The sequence below is a fragment of the Etheostoma spectabile genome, unplaced genomic scaffold (assembly GCF_008692095.1).
Source record: "Etheostoma spectabile isolate EspeVRDwgs_2016 unplaced genomic scaffold, UIUC_Espe_1.0 scaffold00019025, whole genome shotgun sequence".
Classification (NCBI taxonomy): Eukaryota; Metazoa; Chordata; class Actinopteri; order Perciformes; family Percidae; genus Etheostoma; species Etheostoma spectabile.
The window spans coordinates 54,746-73,250 of NW_022604627.1; the positions used below are offsets into that span (position 1 = coordinate 54,746).

Consider the following 18,505-nt stretch of genomic DNA (forward strand, 5'->3'; position numbering starts at 1 on the left):
AGCAGGCTTGCAGCATGACCCAGAGAGAGATTCACCACTGAAAAAATCAGCTGAGATGTGTGTGTGTGTGTGAAAACAATGAGTCAGGCTGGCTGTGACTTCTAATCTCACAACCTTGAGACCTGTAGGAGTTTGAGATAACTCCTCTGCCGAACATTAGATCCCTACCTAACAAATTCACAGGACACAGGAGAGAGCAAAAACGACATGTTGCCCTTCTCTCCTGCTCCGAATCATTTAGATCCCCATATACACCCATCATGAGGTTGAAAATCTTTCTGGGACAACTGGAGTGCAAGCTCCACTTGCATTTCTGCACAGAACAATTCCACCAGAAAGCTTTTGATTCAAAAACAAAGATTTTTGAAGCACATAATTTGTTGCACCTAAATAACCCAACTACATGCACTCTAAACACAAACCCAAACCACAGATTATCCCTCTAGACCAACTCTACATCCCTTCCATGCACCTTTTAAAATTGTAGCAGCCAATTTATACACCTCAGATAAAAACATTACATAAGTAGGAATACCTTCTAAATGTTTTTTGTTCTAGGTGACAATATTGCGTCTAGAATTCTCCCTATCGTGCGTGGAAGAGTGTGATGTTTATGGGCTGTAGCGTGTGAAAGCATTTACTTCTTTGCAAGCAGGTTAGTTAGTGTGTTTTGCATTTTTACTTCCCTTATCCGGTGCAGACTGGCTCAGACTCTCCACCACTCCCGTTCCCCTCCTCCCTTTCATCAACCCGTTGCTGGCTGTAGGTGCGACCCCCTGCTGGGGGACCCCTCGGTTGTCGTCTCCCTTCTGTATTTCGGGATGGGCATTTGTCTGCCCAGTGACCTCTTCCTCCGCAGTTGAAACATGTGTCTCGGTCCACTGCTGGCCCCTGCCCTCCACCTCGTCCTCTGCTTCTGCCCCCCCCCTGTTCAGCCAACGTTGACACTGTCAAAGTTATTTTTCTTCTGTTTCTCTTCTTGTCAGCCTGCTCCGCTGATTTGTAGCATTGGATGACGGTACCCGATGCTGCTGTTATTGTCAGATGTAGGTGGGGGAGAGGCCGTGGCTGCTTGTAGAGAGAGAGCTTGCAGCGAGGTGGGGGCTGTGTGGGATCTGGTCCGCTCCTGGTGCTTGCTTCTGTGGGAGACACAGACGGTGTTTCTCCCTTCGGCCTGGATGTTGGAGGAGGGTAGGGTGGTGGTTTGAGCAGCTGATCGCCATCTTTAAGACTCGGATAGAGGGAAAATGCATTAGTGACAGTGTTCATTTCTCCTCTCTGTGTTTCAACAGCATTATCTGTTCCCTCCTTAGTTACTAGTTTTTTCATCTGTTTTCTTTCCCTACAAGTGGCTTCTTCCATCCACTGACTAAAACATTCTTTGTTTTCTCTATTTGAATTAAATCCTGGGTGCTTATTGTTAATGGGTGGAGGTGTTTTACCCCCTCTCAATAATTTTTCTTCTTCTTCTAAATCTTGCTTTAGCATCCTAAGCTTCCCTGTGCTCAAAGAGCCATTCTCAGGAAGCCATGCTTAGTGGTCCAATAAGCCAAACAATCTAAGGTTTGTGGACCATATCGTTTCACCATCTCATCAACCAACGGGCCTGAAGGAACGTGTGATTTTGTGCCTTTATGCCCATGTCTAAATATGAAATGAGCAGGCTATTGAAGTACTTCTTTTTCGTATAATCGTCACTATACGGCCCAGTTTAGTCTCTCGTAAACTTTGCGAAAAAACCTGAAAACAGCTGTAACTTATTTAAGCTACAATGACTGTTTATCTGTGATAGATTTTAGCTCGATGAAAATCCAGATAGGCAGCTACGATGACTGTTTATCTGTATGATTTCAAAATCTATCCGTCACCCCGTCCTACTCCCGTGTGTGATGAGATGATGATAAATTAGTGGTTTATTCTGTTCAACAACCGGGATGTTTAAAACCACGAATAAAACCCTTTTTCTTTTGCTTTAGTAGAAACCTAAAATTTCCCAAACCAAAAGATAACACTTTCACCAAATAATCCCAGTGAAAACCTTGGTCAGTCTTTGTCTCACACGGTGTCTCGGTATCCAATTCAAATTGTTTAAAATTGAAATTCTAACTTACCCCCGCTGTTTGAAATTGCTTCCTTTTCGTTTGGATTTCAGAGTGGAATCAGCGAGCCCTCCGCAGATTTCTGACCCTCTGTCTCTCAAAGGTGTTTTCGGCGAGGTTTAGAGGCAGGTGATCCTCAGATCCCTGGATGATCTGTCATCAGTCACCGGCGGAGTCCCGATCTGATCCCTCCTTGAAATCCTGCCGACAACGCCAAGTTTGTTATGGAAGTTTCTGTTCAGCGAGGGAGGAATTTGTTGTGAAGAAGAGACCTTGTTGAAACAAAAATAAAGACAGGCTAGAGACTGGATTAAAAGTTTAGATATTCGGTGAAAGAGTTTAATTATTTTCTCGAGAGAACAATCAAACAAAAATGACGAGAATAGCAGTTCACAATGAAACAGAGTGACAGAGTGACACCACAATTCTGGTCAATACAATCAGTAATACACTTCTTTATATGCAGTGCCCCCAGAGGAAAACCAACCCTTGTTTGGAAACCAGTTTATCTCAAACATAACAATCAGTGGACCTCAGGCAGACAGTTGGAGCTCTTACGTATTTCTGAATCTGTCCCTCGTGTGTCCAAGTGTCTTGACCGGTCATTCTATCTTAGTTAAAAAAGGACATCTTGTCTCTTGGATAGGCTCTGGTCTCGACCTGGGACCTGCTATGATAAACACCGTTCTAGGCAACTGTTTCTGTCAGGCTCCACGTCATCTATCCTTGGTGGGAAAATGCAAAGTCATAACATATCCAGTTGTCTCCTACAAAGAGATCACACTGAGGACAGATACAGGAACCAAATACTCTGAGAGGCATTGAAGATATTATTATGAATAATTAATACGAAAATCATTGGTTACATGTAATTTTCCCATTACACGTTCTACCTATTGTCCTAGTGACTATGAATTGAAACCAGTCATTGGGAGGGTAAGTGTCATTCTTTTGCTTATGTGGATGAAACTATATACTACATGTAAATCTGCTGTAGTTACTAACACTTTGTGTTGCATGTGTTTGCATGTTTAGTGTGTGTGTCATGTTGCTTCCCCTGCTTAGGTTAAATTCTAATGAGTGACTACTAAATATTAATCCTTTAAATACATGAATGCATGTGTATGAATGACCACATTATTTATGTATTGTTTTAAGAAAGTCTGTTTCACTACATAAGACTGAGATAAGCAGGTGAAGTAAAAGATTGGTGTCTTTACTTACTAACACAAGTTTTTGTATTTTGCCAAAAAATAAAATATAAATGACTGAACATACTTTTTCTGTTGTAGCGCCATTAACTAAACTGAAAAGCTCACAAGAAGACGGTAAATGCACAGTTTACTTCATCCATTCAAAGCTTTGTCATATTCCCTATGCTTTTGTCCGTTATAAATTTTTGTTATTGTCCTTCCTTCTTGCAACCCAAGTCCTGCCAGCTGTAAAGAGACCTGTGCCCCTTCCTCATGAGCTGAGGTTTCTGATGCCAACAACAGCAGGTCTTCAGCCAACAAAGACGACTCTAACAGTTCCAGGTGTGTATTATTTTAACCATATTTGCATATTTAAAAAATATCCATCATAACTGTTGTAAATCCTTTAAAATGTTTAATTGTTGTATATCAGATACTGCTCCACAGTTTTAAGACAAGCCAACATTTAAGTGTACCGCCTGCTAATTTTCAAGGCCTAAAGCGTAGATGTAAAGTGTAGTGTTGTATTGTTTTTTACTGTATCTTACCTGTAAATAATAAAGAAATGCTTAACATTCTATACAGTGTCAGAGGCACTTGTGATTACTCCTGGTACGTCTGCAGAGCCCAGTCATCCGGCGTTGCAGCCAATAACTGCACAGAGAGCTCAAAGTAAGTTTTTTTTTTATGTTTTTTATTTGAATTGTGTGCATTTCATGAAGATAGAATCAAGTCAAACACAACACCTTAATAATTTGCCTTGCTATTATTCTTGTCTTGCTAGGTTAGCCAGTACCCAGGCCATCAAGGGTCCCCAGCATTCCTCCTCCACAGCTTCCTGGCTCTGACCAGGATATCAGTCAGTGGAACTGTTCTCAGCAGCAGAGGATCTGGATGAAGACAGAGCTGGAATTGATGGGCCTATGGCCGGGCTTCATTCCTGTGCGCAACCTCATGAAGATGGTGTCATTGTGGCGTTTCCCTCCCCAGCCAGAATTAATTGACAGCATCTCTGATCTTCCATCCCCAAAGTACTTTCAGCTCCATCCCTTTTTTATATGGAAGCCAGAGAATGACTTAATGGCCAGGCTGAGGAACAACGACACTCTGCCATGCATTGAAGGGTGTGCTCAGGCCCAAATTGTCTCTGCAGGTGTTGGTAGACCACGTGTGATTGTTGGCATCACTGGACAGTACTACCTTTTTTCCTCCAGGCTGTGCTGTAAGGTTTGCCGGAAGAGGTGGTATGCTGACAACGCAGTGTGGCTGGAAAAACTTCCAAAGAGGTTCACAACCTGTTGCCGGCAATACTGACCTATAAGAAGGCCATCTGTAAATCCGTAATGGACGAGCTCAGGCGCACAGGTAACTCACCGACTGACATGGCAAGCAGATCATGGAGATGATGCACCTGAAATATGAACGTGCTCACCTGGCCTTCCTGCTCACCTGCCAGAACGTCATGGATGGTGAGGCAGGAAAGTATGACCTTAGAACCATCACTCAGTTCATAAGACAGGAAACCAAGCCAGCTCCCTTTGGAGAGTATGGGGATTCAGGTGGCTGGAACGGGATCTCTGTGTCTGCACACTACCTAACTGACTGCCTACTGCATGAGTACCAACACCAGGAGGGTGCTATCACAAAGCTTCTTCAGGGCACATTTGGACAGGCTTTCCGTTCAGACCACACACGGAAAGTTGCTAGGAAGGTCACCTTTTCATCTGGGACCATGTCATCATATGCAGTCATGAATGAGAACTGGATGATCCTTTCATGGGTGATGGTGCAGTCTGAGACAGAAAAGTCACTGAAGCCCATGTATGAAGGTTTAGCACACCGCTACAGCACTGCAAGCATAGAGAAGGCACACTACCAGTGGGTAGACAGGTAAGATATAAACAAATATTTTGCTTTTATTGTGACATGAACAGCTAATAACATACATTGCTTGTAATTTTTCATAATTTGCTAATAATATCACTGCTTTAACATGAACGGCTATACTGTTCCTCTATTTCTTTCAGGGATTGCTGTGCAGCATTTAAGGTTGCAGAATCTTACACAGGAGAGCAGATGAACTGGGATGCTTGGAAAACCACTGACGTTATTGTTGCTGATGCCACTACTGGTGACCTGCTGAACACCTGTGCATCAAGATCACACTACAATGAAAACATTGTTATCAAGCTGGACTTGTTTCACTGTTTGAGGCGGTTCCTCCGTGAGTGTGTGTCAGAGCATCATCCTCTCTACAGTTCCTTTGCTCAGTTCCTGTCGGCAGCCTTTTCAGTGGTGGATCAGAAAGACCTGCAAAGGCTTAAAGAGGCATATGTCTTCCGTGGAATTCAGCCTGCCAACCCAACAAAGGCACACATTCGTGAGCACTGCAGGAACAGAATTCCACAGCCTGAAGAGCTTGTCAAGAGAGTTGAGGGAGTTTTCCAGCACTTTTACCTCACAACTGATCCAAATGGTGCTCCTCTCTTCAAGCCTTCTATGCTGAAGACATGGCGGATTCAGCGCGTACACATCTTGCGCGGGTGCCTGAGTGATCCTGAGGTTGAAGGTGGGATCTTGTACAGGCACGGAGGAACACTGCAGCTAAACCACGTGCAGGGGGAAGGTGCTAGTGCTCCTGTGTGGATCCCCATCAGAGGCACTTCACAGCAAGAGGGATACCATTTCCATCAGGCTCAGTGGGTCACTGGAACACGCGTCTCCCCAGAGCTGTTCCAAGCCCAGGGGATGACAGGGGTGGCACGGTGGAATTACCAGCGCCTGGTGGACTTCAAACAGCCAGATGTTCACCTCCCAAGTGTCTTTGATCCAGCTTTGATGGCACAACTAAATGCAGTCTCTGAAAGAGTGCTGGGGCATGTTAAGTATGCTGCTTTTCATTTCACTGGCTCAGACACTAGAGAGAAGTTTGGCTTAGAATATGTTGAGCCTGGTTGCCGCCCAGTTCCTCTAGACTGGGATAAACACAGGAGCAAGACAGACCTAACCCATGCCTTGAATCCCCCTCCTCAAAGCAGCCCACCCACTGCCCAGGCTGAGATTCCACAGTCATCCTCCAGGTCACTACCCACGCTGTTTCAGTTTGCTGCATGCCCTCCTGCTGATGTTAAACCAGATGACATTCCAAGTACAACCCCAGAGCCGCAGACAGAGCCAGGTAAACACTTAGACAGACAGTTAGACAGACAAGGTGGTGGACAAAACCTCAGTAGCAGTACCTAGGTTTCAATCATATTAATAGCCTTTTTTAAATGAGTTGCATCTTTTGTTTCTTAGAGAGGAGATAGTATGAGAACTTTATGAAATGTGTTATTGCATAGACCTTTACATAAACATAATCATCCATCAGCCATTGTCTAAACACACTTACCAACTGGAAAGTGAGATTTCACCCAAGTGTATGAATTGTTTTGTGGTTTGTTTTATCCTTTTTTTGGGCCAGAATGACTTTTTGTGCTCTGTCTTTTGTTGTTATAGAAATCCGAAGTCCACTGTCTCTCCCCTACCTTTCCTCACCAAGTGGTGCTCGCACTGGACCGGTGAAGACAGGTGGGAGGGTGTTTGTGTTGGACCACAAGCGCTGGCCAACGCCTATGAAAAAGGCTATCAACGACCTTCTTCATAAACACCGTGGCCAGAAGGACATAATCAAGCTTGTAGACCAGGACTATGCTGGTCTAGTTTACAACTCGTGTAAAGACCCAAACAGCATGCTCCACCCAACAACCAAACTACACATTGCACAGTATTTAAAGCACCTGAGCAAACTGTTAAACACCAGCTCCTCTTTAAATACCAGCCCAGAAAAACTGCAAGACAGGCAGGAACTCTGGCACTCTCTGACCAAGGGGAGTAAGACTACCAGTGTGCCAGTTGTTACCATGTCTGCCACAGTTGTTAATCCACCACCACCTGTGCAGACCCAGGCCACACCTCTAACTCAAGACTCTATTGAGAAAATAGTTAGAAACATAATGGACAAACAGCAGCAGCAACAACAACCAGCACAAAAAAATCACAGACAAAACATGTCTTTCCTGTGGCCAGCCAAAGTCGCGGTATGAGAACGATGGTTCTTCCATCCACTTCTTTTACCAGCCAGGACCTGTCAGGTATTTCTACTGCTCCACTAAGGTTTTTAAAGCCTATGGTGCTGAAGGTCTGACAAACCCAAAAATGCCCTTTAATGACTTTGCGCAGACAGAGTTCTTTCAGCAGGAACTGGATGCCACAAAGAAAAGGGTGGAGGACAGAGGACAGCAAAAGAGGAAAAGGACCCCCACACAGGAGCCCCAGCTCACAGGTCGCAAGTGTCGGTTTTGCAGAATGGAACTGAAGCAGGGCCCAAATAGTCCTCACATTCACACCGGATTCCCTGGAGTAGCAGGGAAGTACATTTACTGCCGCGCTAAAGTCTTTTCTATTTACAAAGACCAGGGCATGGAGAAGGAGATGTCCTGGAAAGAGTTCCAGGAGTCTGCTTTTTATGAGTCAGAAAGACAGAGGTGGGAGGTTGAAAAAGGAAAATGATGGACAATGAGGGAGGGTGTTAAGTGTGTATATACTGTATATTTTGGCCATTTCATATTTATTTTACATATTATTTCGTTTTATGTTTTATGTGTGACCTTGCACTATTGGATTTGGTGTGTTAAAACTGTCATTGTTGTATTATTAAACAAGACATTACATTGACCCATGTTTACGTGTCTCATTAATAAGTGTATGACGTTAAGATAACAGTAAGATTTCTATAATTGAATGCAAAGGTTTTAAGAAATTGTAATGTTACACATACTAAGAAAAATATCATATAAGTGGTTAATAGCCATGAGTAAGTCAAGTGCAACCATGTTATCATATATTTTTAGTTTTGTTCTGCTTTAGTATTTTTTGTAGTCATACCCTACCTTAAAATGAATAATGTAAGGTATTTACTTGACTTAAGATAAAAAATTCTAATAAATACTTATTTATCTTTAATACTGCATCACAGACATAGCCCCAACTGGGATTCGAATCTGCGTCCAGATAATAATTATTAAATATACAGGAAAAAAACTCGGCCGGTTCAGCACCTCGGACAGCACTAATAATGCTGCAACTTCATTGGCTGTCAGCGAATGCCACCTATACGCGACAGGCAAGGTCGCGACAGGCGGAGATACTGTCCATTATACTAATGAGGAATGCCCAAGCTTAATATTTGGCACATCAAGAAATAGGTGGCGCTATTCCAACATTTAGGCCACAGTCAATGCATGTAAAAATATTTAGGTTTACTACATATTTGCTGTCATTCAAATCCATGACAAATCATCTGTGACTAAATCTAGTTTAAAATCTCTATTTTGTAGCATTTTCAACATTTGCAATAAATAAAAAATGTGCATTTCCCCACAAATATGCAAAATAATTGCATTTCATCAGTTTTTGTAGTGTGGTGGTTATCACGTTCGCCTCACACGCGAAAGGTCCCTGTTCGAAACAGGGCGGAAACACATTACTTTGTTTGTATTGACTTCGCACAATCAAACACTGAAAAGTTAAACTCTCCATAACCTTCACGGAAAAATCTCCCTTACGCAAATCGTGGCCAAAGTTTCCCAGTGCAGTAGTTATCACATTCAGAGATTCAGGAATATCCTGTCTAAAATTGATGTTTTCCTGCCGTTTTCTCTGCATTAACTTCCTGTAAAATCCAGAATGGAATTTAAAATCTTTCTTCTCACCTAAAAAGCTCTTCATGTTCAAGCACCATCTTGTCTTAAAGAGCTCATTGTACCTTATTACCCCGACCAGAGTACTGCGCTCCCAGAATGCAGGGTTACTTGTGGTTCCTAAAGTCTCCAAAAGAAGAATGGGAGCCAGAGTGTTCAGCTATCAAGCTCCTCACCTGTGGAACCAGGTTCCCGTTTGGGTTCAGGAGGAAGACATCATCTCCACATTTAAGAGTAGGCTTAAGACTTTCCTCTTTGATGAAGCTTATAGTTAGTGCTGGCTCAGTTTTTCCTTGCCTCTTTTGCCTAGTGATTGCTCTTGGTGGGAATTTTCGGGTTTCTGTAAATAACATCACAGAATATGGTCTGGACCTGCTCTTTTATGAAAAGCGCAATGAGATAAGTGTTGTTGTGATTTGGCGCTACATAAATGAAATTGAATTGAATTAAATTACCTGAACCTCAACTTCCTAGCCTCATAGTTGATGTTTTACATTCTTGGATCCCTTCTTAGCTTCCTGCCATCTGCCTACGTTCCTGGATCCTGAGGTAGGTGATCATATCATCACTGAAAACCTATCTTGTAGCAGGATCATCTCAATCCTTTTGTACAACCTTTTTCTTCTTTGAGTTAATCCACTATAATACATTCTTAAAAAATGCATATCTAAGTCTAAGTCTAAACTAGATTCAGTCTAAGTCTAAGTCTAAGTCTATCTTTGCTATGGTAGGCCTCGTATCCAAACTACTCTGGCAGATGATACTAGTGTCGATGTAGCCTTGGGAAATAATTAGCAGCTGGTAGATAGATCTCCATCGGGAAATAAACCCCAGTCTTCCGTGTGAGAGGCGGAGGCGTACCATCCAAAGTTTCAGTAGTAATGTGGTTTTTGTGTTGGAACATTTGTACTGTTTGAAATAAGCTTTGAGATGCAAGAACGTCTTCACTTGGGACAGCAATGACTTCCAACGCGATGGGAGAAATCCTGAGCTTTGAGATTTGAGGGGCTGACTTTGATTCCGAATGCTTGACACTGGACTTCAATCTGCCCCAGTGGGCGCTGTAGATCACTGTTTGATCAAGCCAACAGAACAACATAATCCGGAAAGAGCAGAAAAGGAACTATAAGGTGCCCGACTTGACACTCTCCCACTCCTGCGGCGCCTTGTGACGTTTGTTCATGTCCAGGAGTTGTGCTCTTTCCATCGCTTGAATATTCCCATTTCGGATCAGGAGTTTCTCCTTCCATGCTGAACACAGCTTTAGCCAAGGCCACTTTCCGGAGTATACCACGGGTTCGCCGGGACTTCCTCGAGGCTTGTAGCATTGGTTAGCTGGTGAAAAGTCTCCCCGTCGGGGATCGAACCCCGATCTTCCATGACAGGCGGAGATACTGTCCATTATACTAACGGGAATGCCCAAGCTTAATATTGGGCACATCAGAAATAGGTGGCGCTATTCCACATTTTAGGCCACAGTCAATGCATGTAGAAATATTTATGTTTACTAGATATTTGCTGTCATTCAAATACATGACAAAGCATCTGTGACTGAATCTAGTTTAAAATCTCTATTTTGTAGCATTTTGAACATTTGCAGTAAAATAAAAATGGTGCATTTCCCCAAATATGCCAAATAAATTTGTTTGTCAGTTTCCGTAGTGTAGTGGTTATCACGTTTGCCTAACACGCAAAAGGTCCCCTGTTCGAAACAGGGCGGAAACACATTTCTTTAGTTGTATTGACTTTACACAAATCAAACTCTGCGAATTAACTCTCCATAACCTTCACGGAAAAATCTCCCTGACGTGAAATCGTGGCCAGGCCTACCGAAGTTTCCCCGTGCAGTAGTCATCACATTCAGAGATTCAGGAAGATCCTGTCTAAAATTGATGAAGAAAAACTAGTCCACGCATTTTTACTTCTAAGCTGGATTACTCCAATCTTTATTATCAGGCTGCTTAAAAGAGTCCATAAAGATTCTTCACTGATCCAGAATGCTGCAGCACGTGTTCTGATAGGAACCAGGAAAAGAGATCACATCTCTCCGGGTTTAGCTTCTCTGCATTAACTTCCTGTAAAATCCAGAATGGAATTTAAAATCTTTCTTCTCACCTAAAAAAGCTCTTCATGTTCAAGCACCATCTTGTCTTAAAGAGCTCATTTACCTTATTACCCTACCAGAGACTGCGCTCCAAGAATGCAGGGTTACTGTGTGTTCTTAAAGTCTCCAATAGAAGAATGTGAGCCAGAGTGTTCAGCTATCAAGCTCCTCACCTGTGGAACCAGGTTCCAGTTTGGGTTCAGGAGGCAGACTCCTTCTCCAAATTTAGAGTAGCTTGAGACTTCCTCTTTGATAAAGCTATAGTTAGTGCTGGCTCAGTTTTCCTTGCTCTTTTGCCTAGTGATTGCTCTTGGTGGGAATTTTTGGGTTTCTGCAAATAACATCACAGAATATGTTCTGGACCTCTCTTTTATGAAAAGCGCATGATAAAGTGTTGTTGTGATTTGGCTACATAAATAAAATTGAATTGAATTAAATTACCTGAACCTCAACTTCCTAGCCTCATAGTTGATGTTTTTCCATTCTTGGATCCTTCTTAGCTTCCTGTCGTCTGCCTACGTTCCGGATCCTGAGGTAGGTGATCATATCATCACTGAAAACCTATCTTTGATAGCAGGATCATTCTCAATCCTTTTGTACAACTTTGTCTTTCTTTGAGTATATCCACTATAATACATTCTTAAAAAATGCATATCTAAGTCTAAGTCTAAACTAGATCAGTCTAAGTCTAAGTCTAAGTCTAAGTCTATCTCTTGCTATGTTAGGCCTCGTATCCAAACTACTCTGGCAGATGATACTAGTGTCGATGTAGCCTTGGGAAATAATTAGCAGCTGTAGATAGATCTCCCCATCGGGGAAATAAAACCCAGTCTTCCGTGTGAGAGCCGGAGGCGTACCATCCCAAGTTTCAGTAGTAATGTGGTTTTTGTGTTGGAACAAGTTGCACTGTTGAAATAAGCTTTTGAGATACAAGAACGTCTCACTTGGGACAGCAATTGACTTCCAACGCGATGGGAGAAATCCTGAGCTTTGAGATTTGGAGGGGCTGACTTTTGATTCCGAATGCTTGACACTGGACTTCAATCTGCCCCAGTGGGCGCTGTAGATCACTGTTTGATGAAGCCAAAGAACAACATTAAAGTTACGTCCTCTATAGTTTCCTTGTCAGCTCTGCGTCCAGCAAGAAGAACAGCGCCTTATGCTAACTAAAAGCGTCGCACAAGGTGGTCTCCCATCCAAGTACAAAGCCAGCCCCACCCTGCTTGGCTTCCGAGATCAAATGAGCTGTCAGTTCAGGGTGGTGTGGCCGTAAGCAACCAACAGGGCGAATCCAGCTATTTCTCGATGTGCAAGACATGAAGGTTCTCAAAACTTGAATAACCAGCTTGGGGTTGAGGAATACTGAACTACATGTGATCACCTATTAGTTCACGTTTACATTTTTGCCACAGTGCCTTATGCTAACTAAAAGATTACAGCACCAGGTTATCCCGGCAGTCTCCCATCCAAGCACTAAGCCAGCCCAACCCTGCTTGCCTTCCGAGATCAGACGAGAGCGGGCGCTTTCAGGGTGTGGGGCCGTAAGCACCCGTAGAGGGCGAATCCAGCTATTTCTAGATGTAAGTCCTGAAGGTTCTCAAAACTGTTGATAAAAACATCTTGGTTTGAGGAATACTGAACTACATGTAATCACACTAATAGTTCACATATACCTTTTTCCGTAGCTTGCTAGTATTAGGGGTTAGGGTTAGGGGTAAGTTTTCGCATTGACAATGAATTGAAAAATCTCACTTCAAACATTCCAACCCTTTCGCATCTACTAGACAGGAAAATGGAAATTCCAGATTCCATATTCCCAAATAATAATTCAAACTGGGGAATTTTTTTCCTGGAAGCAGTTTTCCGAGCGACCACTAGATTGCACAAACTTAAAAAATTGCCAAATTCAGATTTTGATCTAAAATTACAGAAATGACCACAATGTGACCCACAGATTGCAAATTTTAATAGAAAGTACTCTAAATCCATATTTTCATATATTATCATCTTAAAATCTTAAATATTTAACAGATATTTTAATTAAGTGTTTATTAACTTCCTTTGTGTCATAAGTGTCAAAATTGACAGGATTTACCAGAGCGACCCCGGCATTCAGCCAAAAGGGTTCCTAGGTTTCTATTCCATTGTTTTCTCCCAAATGGGCCCGAGACAAGGGCTAATGCTGGGAAGGGGCGAATATGCAATATTTATGGTGTATTGTAGAGCGACAAGCGAAGCATAGTTCAAAAGGGCCGGACAAGCTGAGCCTAGGCATCTTTGAGCCGAAGCTTTAACCACTTCCTGTCCAGCACTAGGGGGACCGAATAATGATATTTTAATCTCTTTAAGTGTTGTATCTATTGAAGGGAAGCAGCCTGGGATTTGTCACAGATACCGTTGCAAAGCCCTCTAAGAGTTCTATCACGTACTTCAGGGTGGGGATCATAGGGGGTGGGGGGGTGGGGTGATCTTTTTTTTCCCTCAGTCACACATCAAAAAGAGAGACATTTCAGAAACGCCTCGAGACGCTCTCAAACATATTTCAGCGCCTTTCAGCTACTGCCATCTTTGGGACCAAATTTTGCTTGAGCATGGCTAAACATACAACTTCTCGAAGCTCTCCACGTCCTGAATATAGCTGTCTTAAAATGAGCTGGCTACGTTGTATCGTTGCAGAGAAATTTGTTCTAAAGTTCATAAAATTTGTATGTGTTAGACCAGAATTTGGAATCCGGAATGGTAATGTGGGTGTGATTGATGACATCATGGCTAGGGTTGGGTTAGGGTAAGGTCCATCAAAATCTGGTCATGGGTACAAATCCATCAGCATAACAACATGTGTGATGCAGAGATGGCTAGCTTAATTTTGAAAATGTCATGAAAATTGGCTGAAAAGCTGAAAAGGAAAAATGAGCTGCTCATGAGATGGAGAGGAACAGAGGGGGAGGGGCGAATTAGCAACTTTTGAAGGGTGCGTCAGAGAGCGACAAGCGAGGCATAGTCAGGAAGGGCCCGACCAGCTGAGCAGATTGCATTGGTTCGGGTCTTTCTCGGTCAAAGTCATTCCAAATTACCATCTAAGTGACTTCCAGATTTTCATCTACTAAAAAAATGACTTTTTCATCCCTTTTGGGGCCTTCCTTAGGGCCACAGGGTCAATAAAAAGGATAAGTCATACGGGGGACACCAGTTTGATTCAAAGCAAGTTTGAAGTCTCTGGCTCGTCACACAGCGGAATACGAGCCAAAAAGACTTGATTATTGATTAGATGAGAATTTGAAGCTGACCTTCTGACCCTTCATATAAAACGGCGATAACACAGGAATGCAAGAGGCTGGGGACAAGGGCCCAACTGTTCCCAACAGCCCTCATTGAGCTTTATAACATGTCGGAACCAGGTCCTAGTCCTCTTTTTAAGGGGCCAGCTCTGGTCTGACCAAAAAAACATCAGCTCATGAACACTTAGAACCTTTTAGGGCCTTCTCTCGTCTCCACCTCTCTCTCTCTGTCTCTCACCCATCTCTTTCCCTCTGTTATCTCTTCTCCTTCTCTCTCGTTTCTCTCACTCTGTCTCTCTCTCTCTCTCTGTCTCTGTTGGTCTATTTCCCCCCTCCTCACTCTCTCTCTTTCTCTCGCTCTGCCTCTCTCTCTCTCACCTATCTCTCTCCCTCTGTGGTCTCTTTCCCTCCTTCTCTCGCTCTCTTTCTCTCACTCTTCTGTCTCTCTCAGTCTCTCACCCATCTCTCTCCCTCTGTTGGTCTCTTTCACTCCCTCTCTCTCTCTCTCTTTCTCTCTGTCTCTCACCCTTTGTTGGTATCTTTCCCTCTCTCTCTCTTTCTCTCACTCTGTCTCTCTCTCTCTGTCTCTGTTGGTCTCTTTTTCTCCCTCTCTCCTCTCTGTCTTTCTCTCTCTCTGTCTCTCACCATCTCTCTCCTTCTTTTGGTCTCTTTCCCTCCCCTCTCTCTCTCTCTCTCTGTCTTCTCTTATAGATAGCTAAAGAAAATGTTAGGGCACAGATGTAAAATGGAATCTTCCAAATTTTCATCTGTCACATGATAAACCGATAGAAATTTGTTTTGTTTGCTTTTGAAGATAGTTGGTTAGTTATCTAGCTACATAATGCATGCATTCTATAGCTAATTTGTCATTTTGTGTTTATATTTCTACTGTGGCCACTCACTCTGTTTGCAGTCATCGGCAGCCCAACAAATTTCAGAATTAACGTTTATGTAACCATCTGGGCTTCACAGGAAGACATAAAAACGTTAATTTGTTTCTCGATTTGCTAAACTAACTTTCCTTGGCAAGCAACAGGAGCCACAGTATGTGAACAGGTTATTATAAACCGTCTGACAATACTTTTCATTGATTCCAAAAAATCCCAGCATGCTCCTGGTTGGAAACAATGGACAGAGGGACCAGAATGAGTGTTACGGAGCTGTGTGAGATTGATGACCTGGCCACTGGTTTGGTGTTGGACCCCATGCTGGGTTTCAGCACCCATAAAATGAACATCGGTCCCTTACCTGAGACCCACTGTTGGGGTTTTCTAAAAGAAACCCTGCTCAGCTTTCAGCAATCACAGGTTTTCAAGACCACATTCAACACACTGACCTCTGGTGCCTATTTTAAATCTATTGGAAGCCATCGTCAGCATCTCCTGAGGGAACATATCCATCGCTACTCCAGTGCTTTCCTGTTGGACAATGGTGTTGCGATAGAGTCCACTGATAGATACTCTTGTGAGACCAATGGAGCAAGGGTAACCTCAACAAGGCACTGGTTTACAGGACAGCGTGTCAAAGTCCTGCTGGGCTGCCTAGCAGACTTTAGACCAGCCAACAGTGCTGTGCTGAACGCTGGAGTCAATGACTTTAGCGTGATGTATTCCTTACGCAAAAAGTGCGATCAGCTCTGGCTTGGTCCTGCAAGTTACATTAACCATGACTGCAATCCAAATGAAAAGTTAGTTGCTTGCAAGTCCTTTGCCAATGTTGAAGTGATTAGGCCATTTCACCTGGTGAGGAGATCACATTTTATTATGGTCCAACTTTTATGGGGAGGAAAGGAAATCTGTGAATGCTGCACCTGTGAGAGGAATGGAGACGGTCACTTCAAACAGGATCCTGTAAAGAGCACTACCACAGCCAACAGAACCTGTGTCTCAACCTCCCAAAATGAAAAAGAATGGTAAAGAACAGAAGCGGAAAGAAGAATATTAAGTGTGCTGGCTCATAACTTATTTTAGCCGTGCAACAGAAAAACTGTTTGATTGTTTAAATGTTTTTCCAATTTTGTCATTAATATTGTGAACACTTGTCTTTCTTAAACTCCTCTACATGCAACAGGTTTCATATTGGGAACAACCTTTTAGGCAAGATGGTAAGTAAAAATTAATAGGGAATTTAATTTGTGATAGTTTGCTGAGGAGGCAGAATCTTAATTTGGTGTATTATCTGCAGAGCACCAAAGTATGTGGAGTCTGCCACGCAAGCTTTAACAATCTGAAGCACACCTTAAAGTGTCGCACACCATCCCTAATGAAACGTTCCACCTACTAATGAAATATGGGACTGCCCGGTAAGATTAAATCAAATAGTTGTCTCATATTTAGACATATATTATTGGCTTGATTTTCTAAACTGACTTTTTTAATTTTCAATCGCAGAACTACAGTCAGCTTGGACTGCAGCCTGTGGGAGGAAACAATTAGTGCGCCTGGACAAGCACTTGCAAGATACACATAACATGATTTTAAATACAGTAAGTGTATTGGTTTTAATTTGCTGAAAAACACATGTGCAACATCTGTGGCAAATCTTATGTTTTATTCCTCTCAAGTTTTTGCAATTTTTAGGGCCCAAGCAACAAAAGAGCCAAAGGCCCTTTTTTTGTGTTATTCTTTCTTTCTTTTTAGGTATTTTTCAAGGAAATCAGCCTTATATGACAACATCATCCGATTTACATGAAACTTATGTCTGGTCTACATGTAATACTGAAATGACCCCTATACTTAACCACGCCCACTAACACAAGCCATGCCCATTTAATACTATTAGAACCGTTTAAGGTAGCGTCTTATAAGAGGTCTTTGAACTCAGCGGGGAGTTCCTTCTTCATTGGTCATGCTTTGGACCGCCCCCTATGCGTAAAGACGCCCCCTTCCATAACTGGTGACCCATTTAAGGTATAGTCTTGTGTGAGGTATCATTGAACTCAGCAGGGAGGTCCATCTTCATAGGTGCCATTTTTTAATGTCTGAGGGCCGTGCAAATGCACGGTTGCGAGGAGCGGCGTCCCCAGTAACCCCAACGCTGCTTGCATCTTGATATAATTGGTTTTTTAATAGGAAAGAGAACCGATCGTGAAGCAGGCAAAGAGAGCTGCCATCATAAAAGAGCTTGATGAGCTGCGGACGTCCGGGCCTGACAAGCCCATGGTGTCGGCTTTGGACATGGGGATAACCCGTCAAGATGGTACTTTGGTTGTGTTAATATTTATTTTACTCAAATTAAACATTAGCTTTCTACTGTTTTATTTTTCTATGGTGTTTCTGTACCAACATATACAGACATTTGAAGCACCGAGTTTTAATTTCCATTTTAAATCAGTTAAATTTCATTTCAGAGGATGAGTTTCCTGACGTGGACCTAAACCTGGAAGAGGTTGTGTTGAGGAAGAATTGAGGAGCAAATTAACTTTCCTTTGGACCCTGTCCCTGGGCCCCCCACACTGACTGTTCCTCAGAGCAGACCCTCACACTTCCTTCACACTGTCCCTGGTCCCCCCAACATTGACTCTTCCTCTGAGCAGACCAGCACACAACCTTCCATGCCTCTCCCTGGGCCCCAAAACGCCTCTACTTCCAGAGAGCTGACGGGCAGCCAACCAACGGTGAATTGCAACAACTGCAAGCTCTTTGCTTCCCGGTTGCTGCAGCTGGAGAAAAACCGTGGAGTATGTTTGGCAGGGCAGACAACCAATGGCATCCCCTTCAAACCGCCTCTATCGGCACAAAAAGGGGAACACATTAAAAAGGGGACAGTGGTGATTCGCTATTTGGTAAGTTTTTCTTTGCTTTCCAGTACAATTTTGGTGAGCGGGGGCACAATTACAATTTACAGTTTGCTAATTATTTCCCTTTTCACCTTTAGTTTCTCGTGGTTGTCAACTAATGTTTTTTTAACTGCAGAAAAGATACTCAAAGACTTCCGGGAGTTTCGCCTTGGCTCCAGGACCGGAAGGAAGGATGCAGAGAATGCAAGGCAGTCATCAAGCCACGGGCTTAGATTTTGTCTTTACATGGCTGCTGGCATGCCAACCAACGCATCACCGAAGACCTGAGGTTTCTCACACAGATAGACAAGT

General features: G+C 43.0%; 1 protein-coding gene, 1 long non-coding RNA gene and 2 other non-coding genes across 4 annotated transcripts; all 4 read left to right on the plus strand.

Annotated features, from left to right (window-relative positions):
* Positions 1-3,406: 3,406 nt before the first annotated feature.
* Positions 3,407-3,946, plus strand: LOC116683513 (uncharacterized). Its single transcript, XR_004330564.1, has 3 exons — positions 3,407-3,427; positions 3,530-3,634; positions 3,878-3,946. It is a non-coding gene; the product is annotated as an uncharacterized LOC116683513 (long non-coding RNA).
* A 740-nt stretch (positions 3,947-4,686) lies between these two features.
* LOC116683514 (uncharacterized) lies at positions 4,687-7,843 on the plus strand. Its single transcript, XM_032509890.1, has 4 exons — positions 4,687-5,182; positions 5,320-6,470; positions 6,791-7,275; positions 7,361-7,843. The coding sequence occupies exons 1-4, from the start codon at positions 4,689-4,691 to the stop codon at positions 7,841-7,843; spliced, it is 2,613 nt and encodes an 870-aa protein (XP_032365781.1). The 5' UTR covers positions 4,687-4,688.
* An 899-nt stretch (positions 7,844-8,742) lies between these two features.
* On the plus strand, positions 8,743-8,814 carry trnav-cac (transfer RNA valine (anticodon CAC)). The gene has a single exon. It is a non-coding gene; the product is annotated as a tRNA-Val (tRNA).
* A 1,871-nt stretch (positions 8,815-10,685) lies between these two features.
* On the plus strand, positions 10,686-10,758 carry trnav-aac (transfer RNA valine (anticodon AAC)). Its single transcript has one exon. It is a non-coding gene; the product is annotated as a tRNA-Val (tRNA).
* The last annotated feature ends 7,747 nt before the right edge of the window (positions 10,759-18,505 follow it).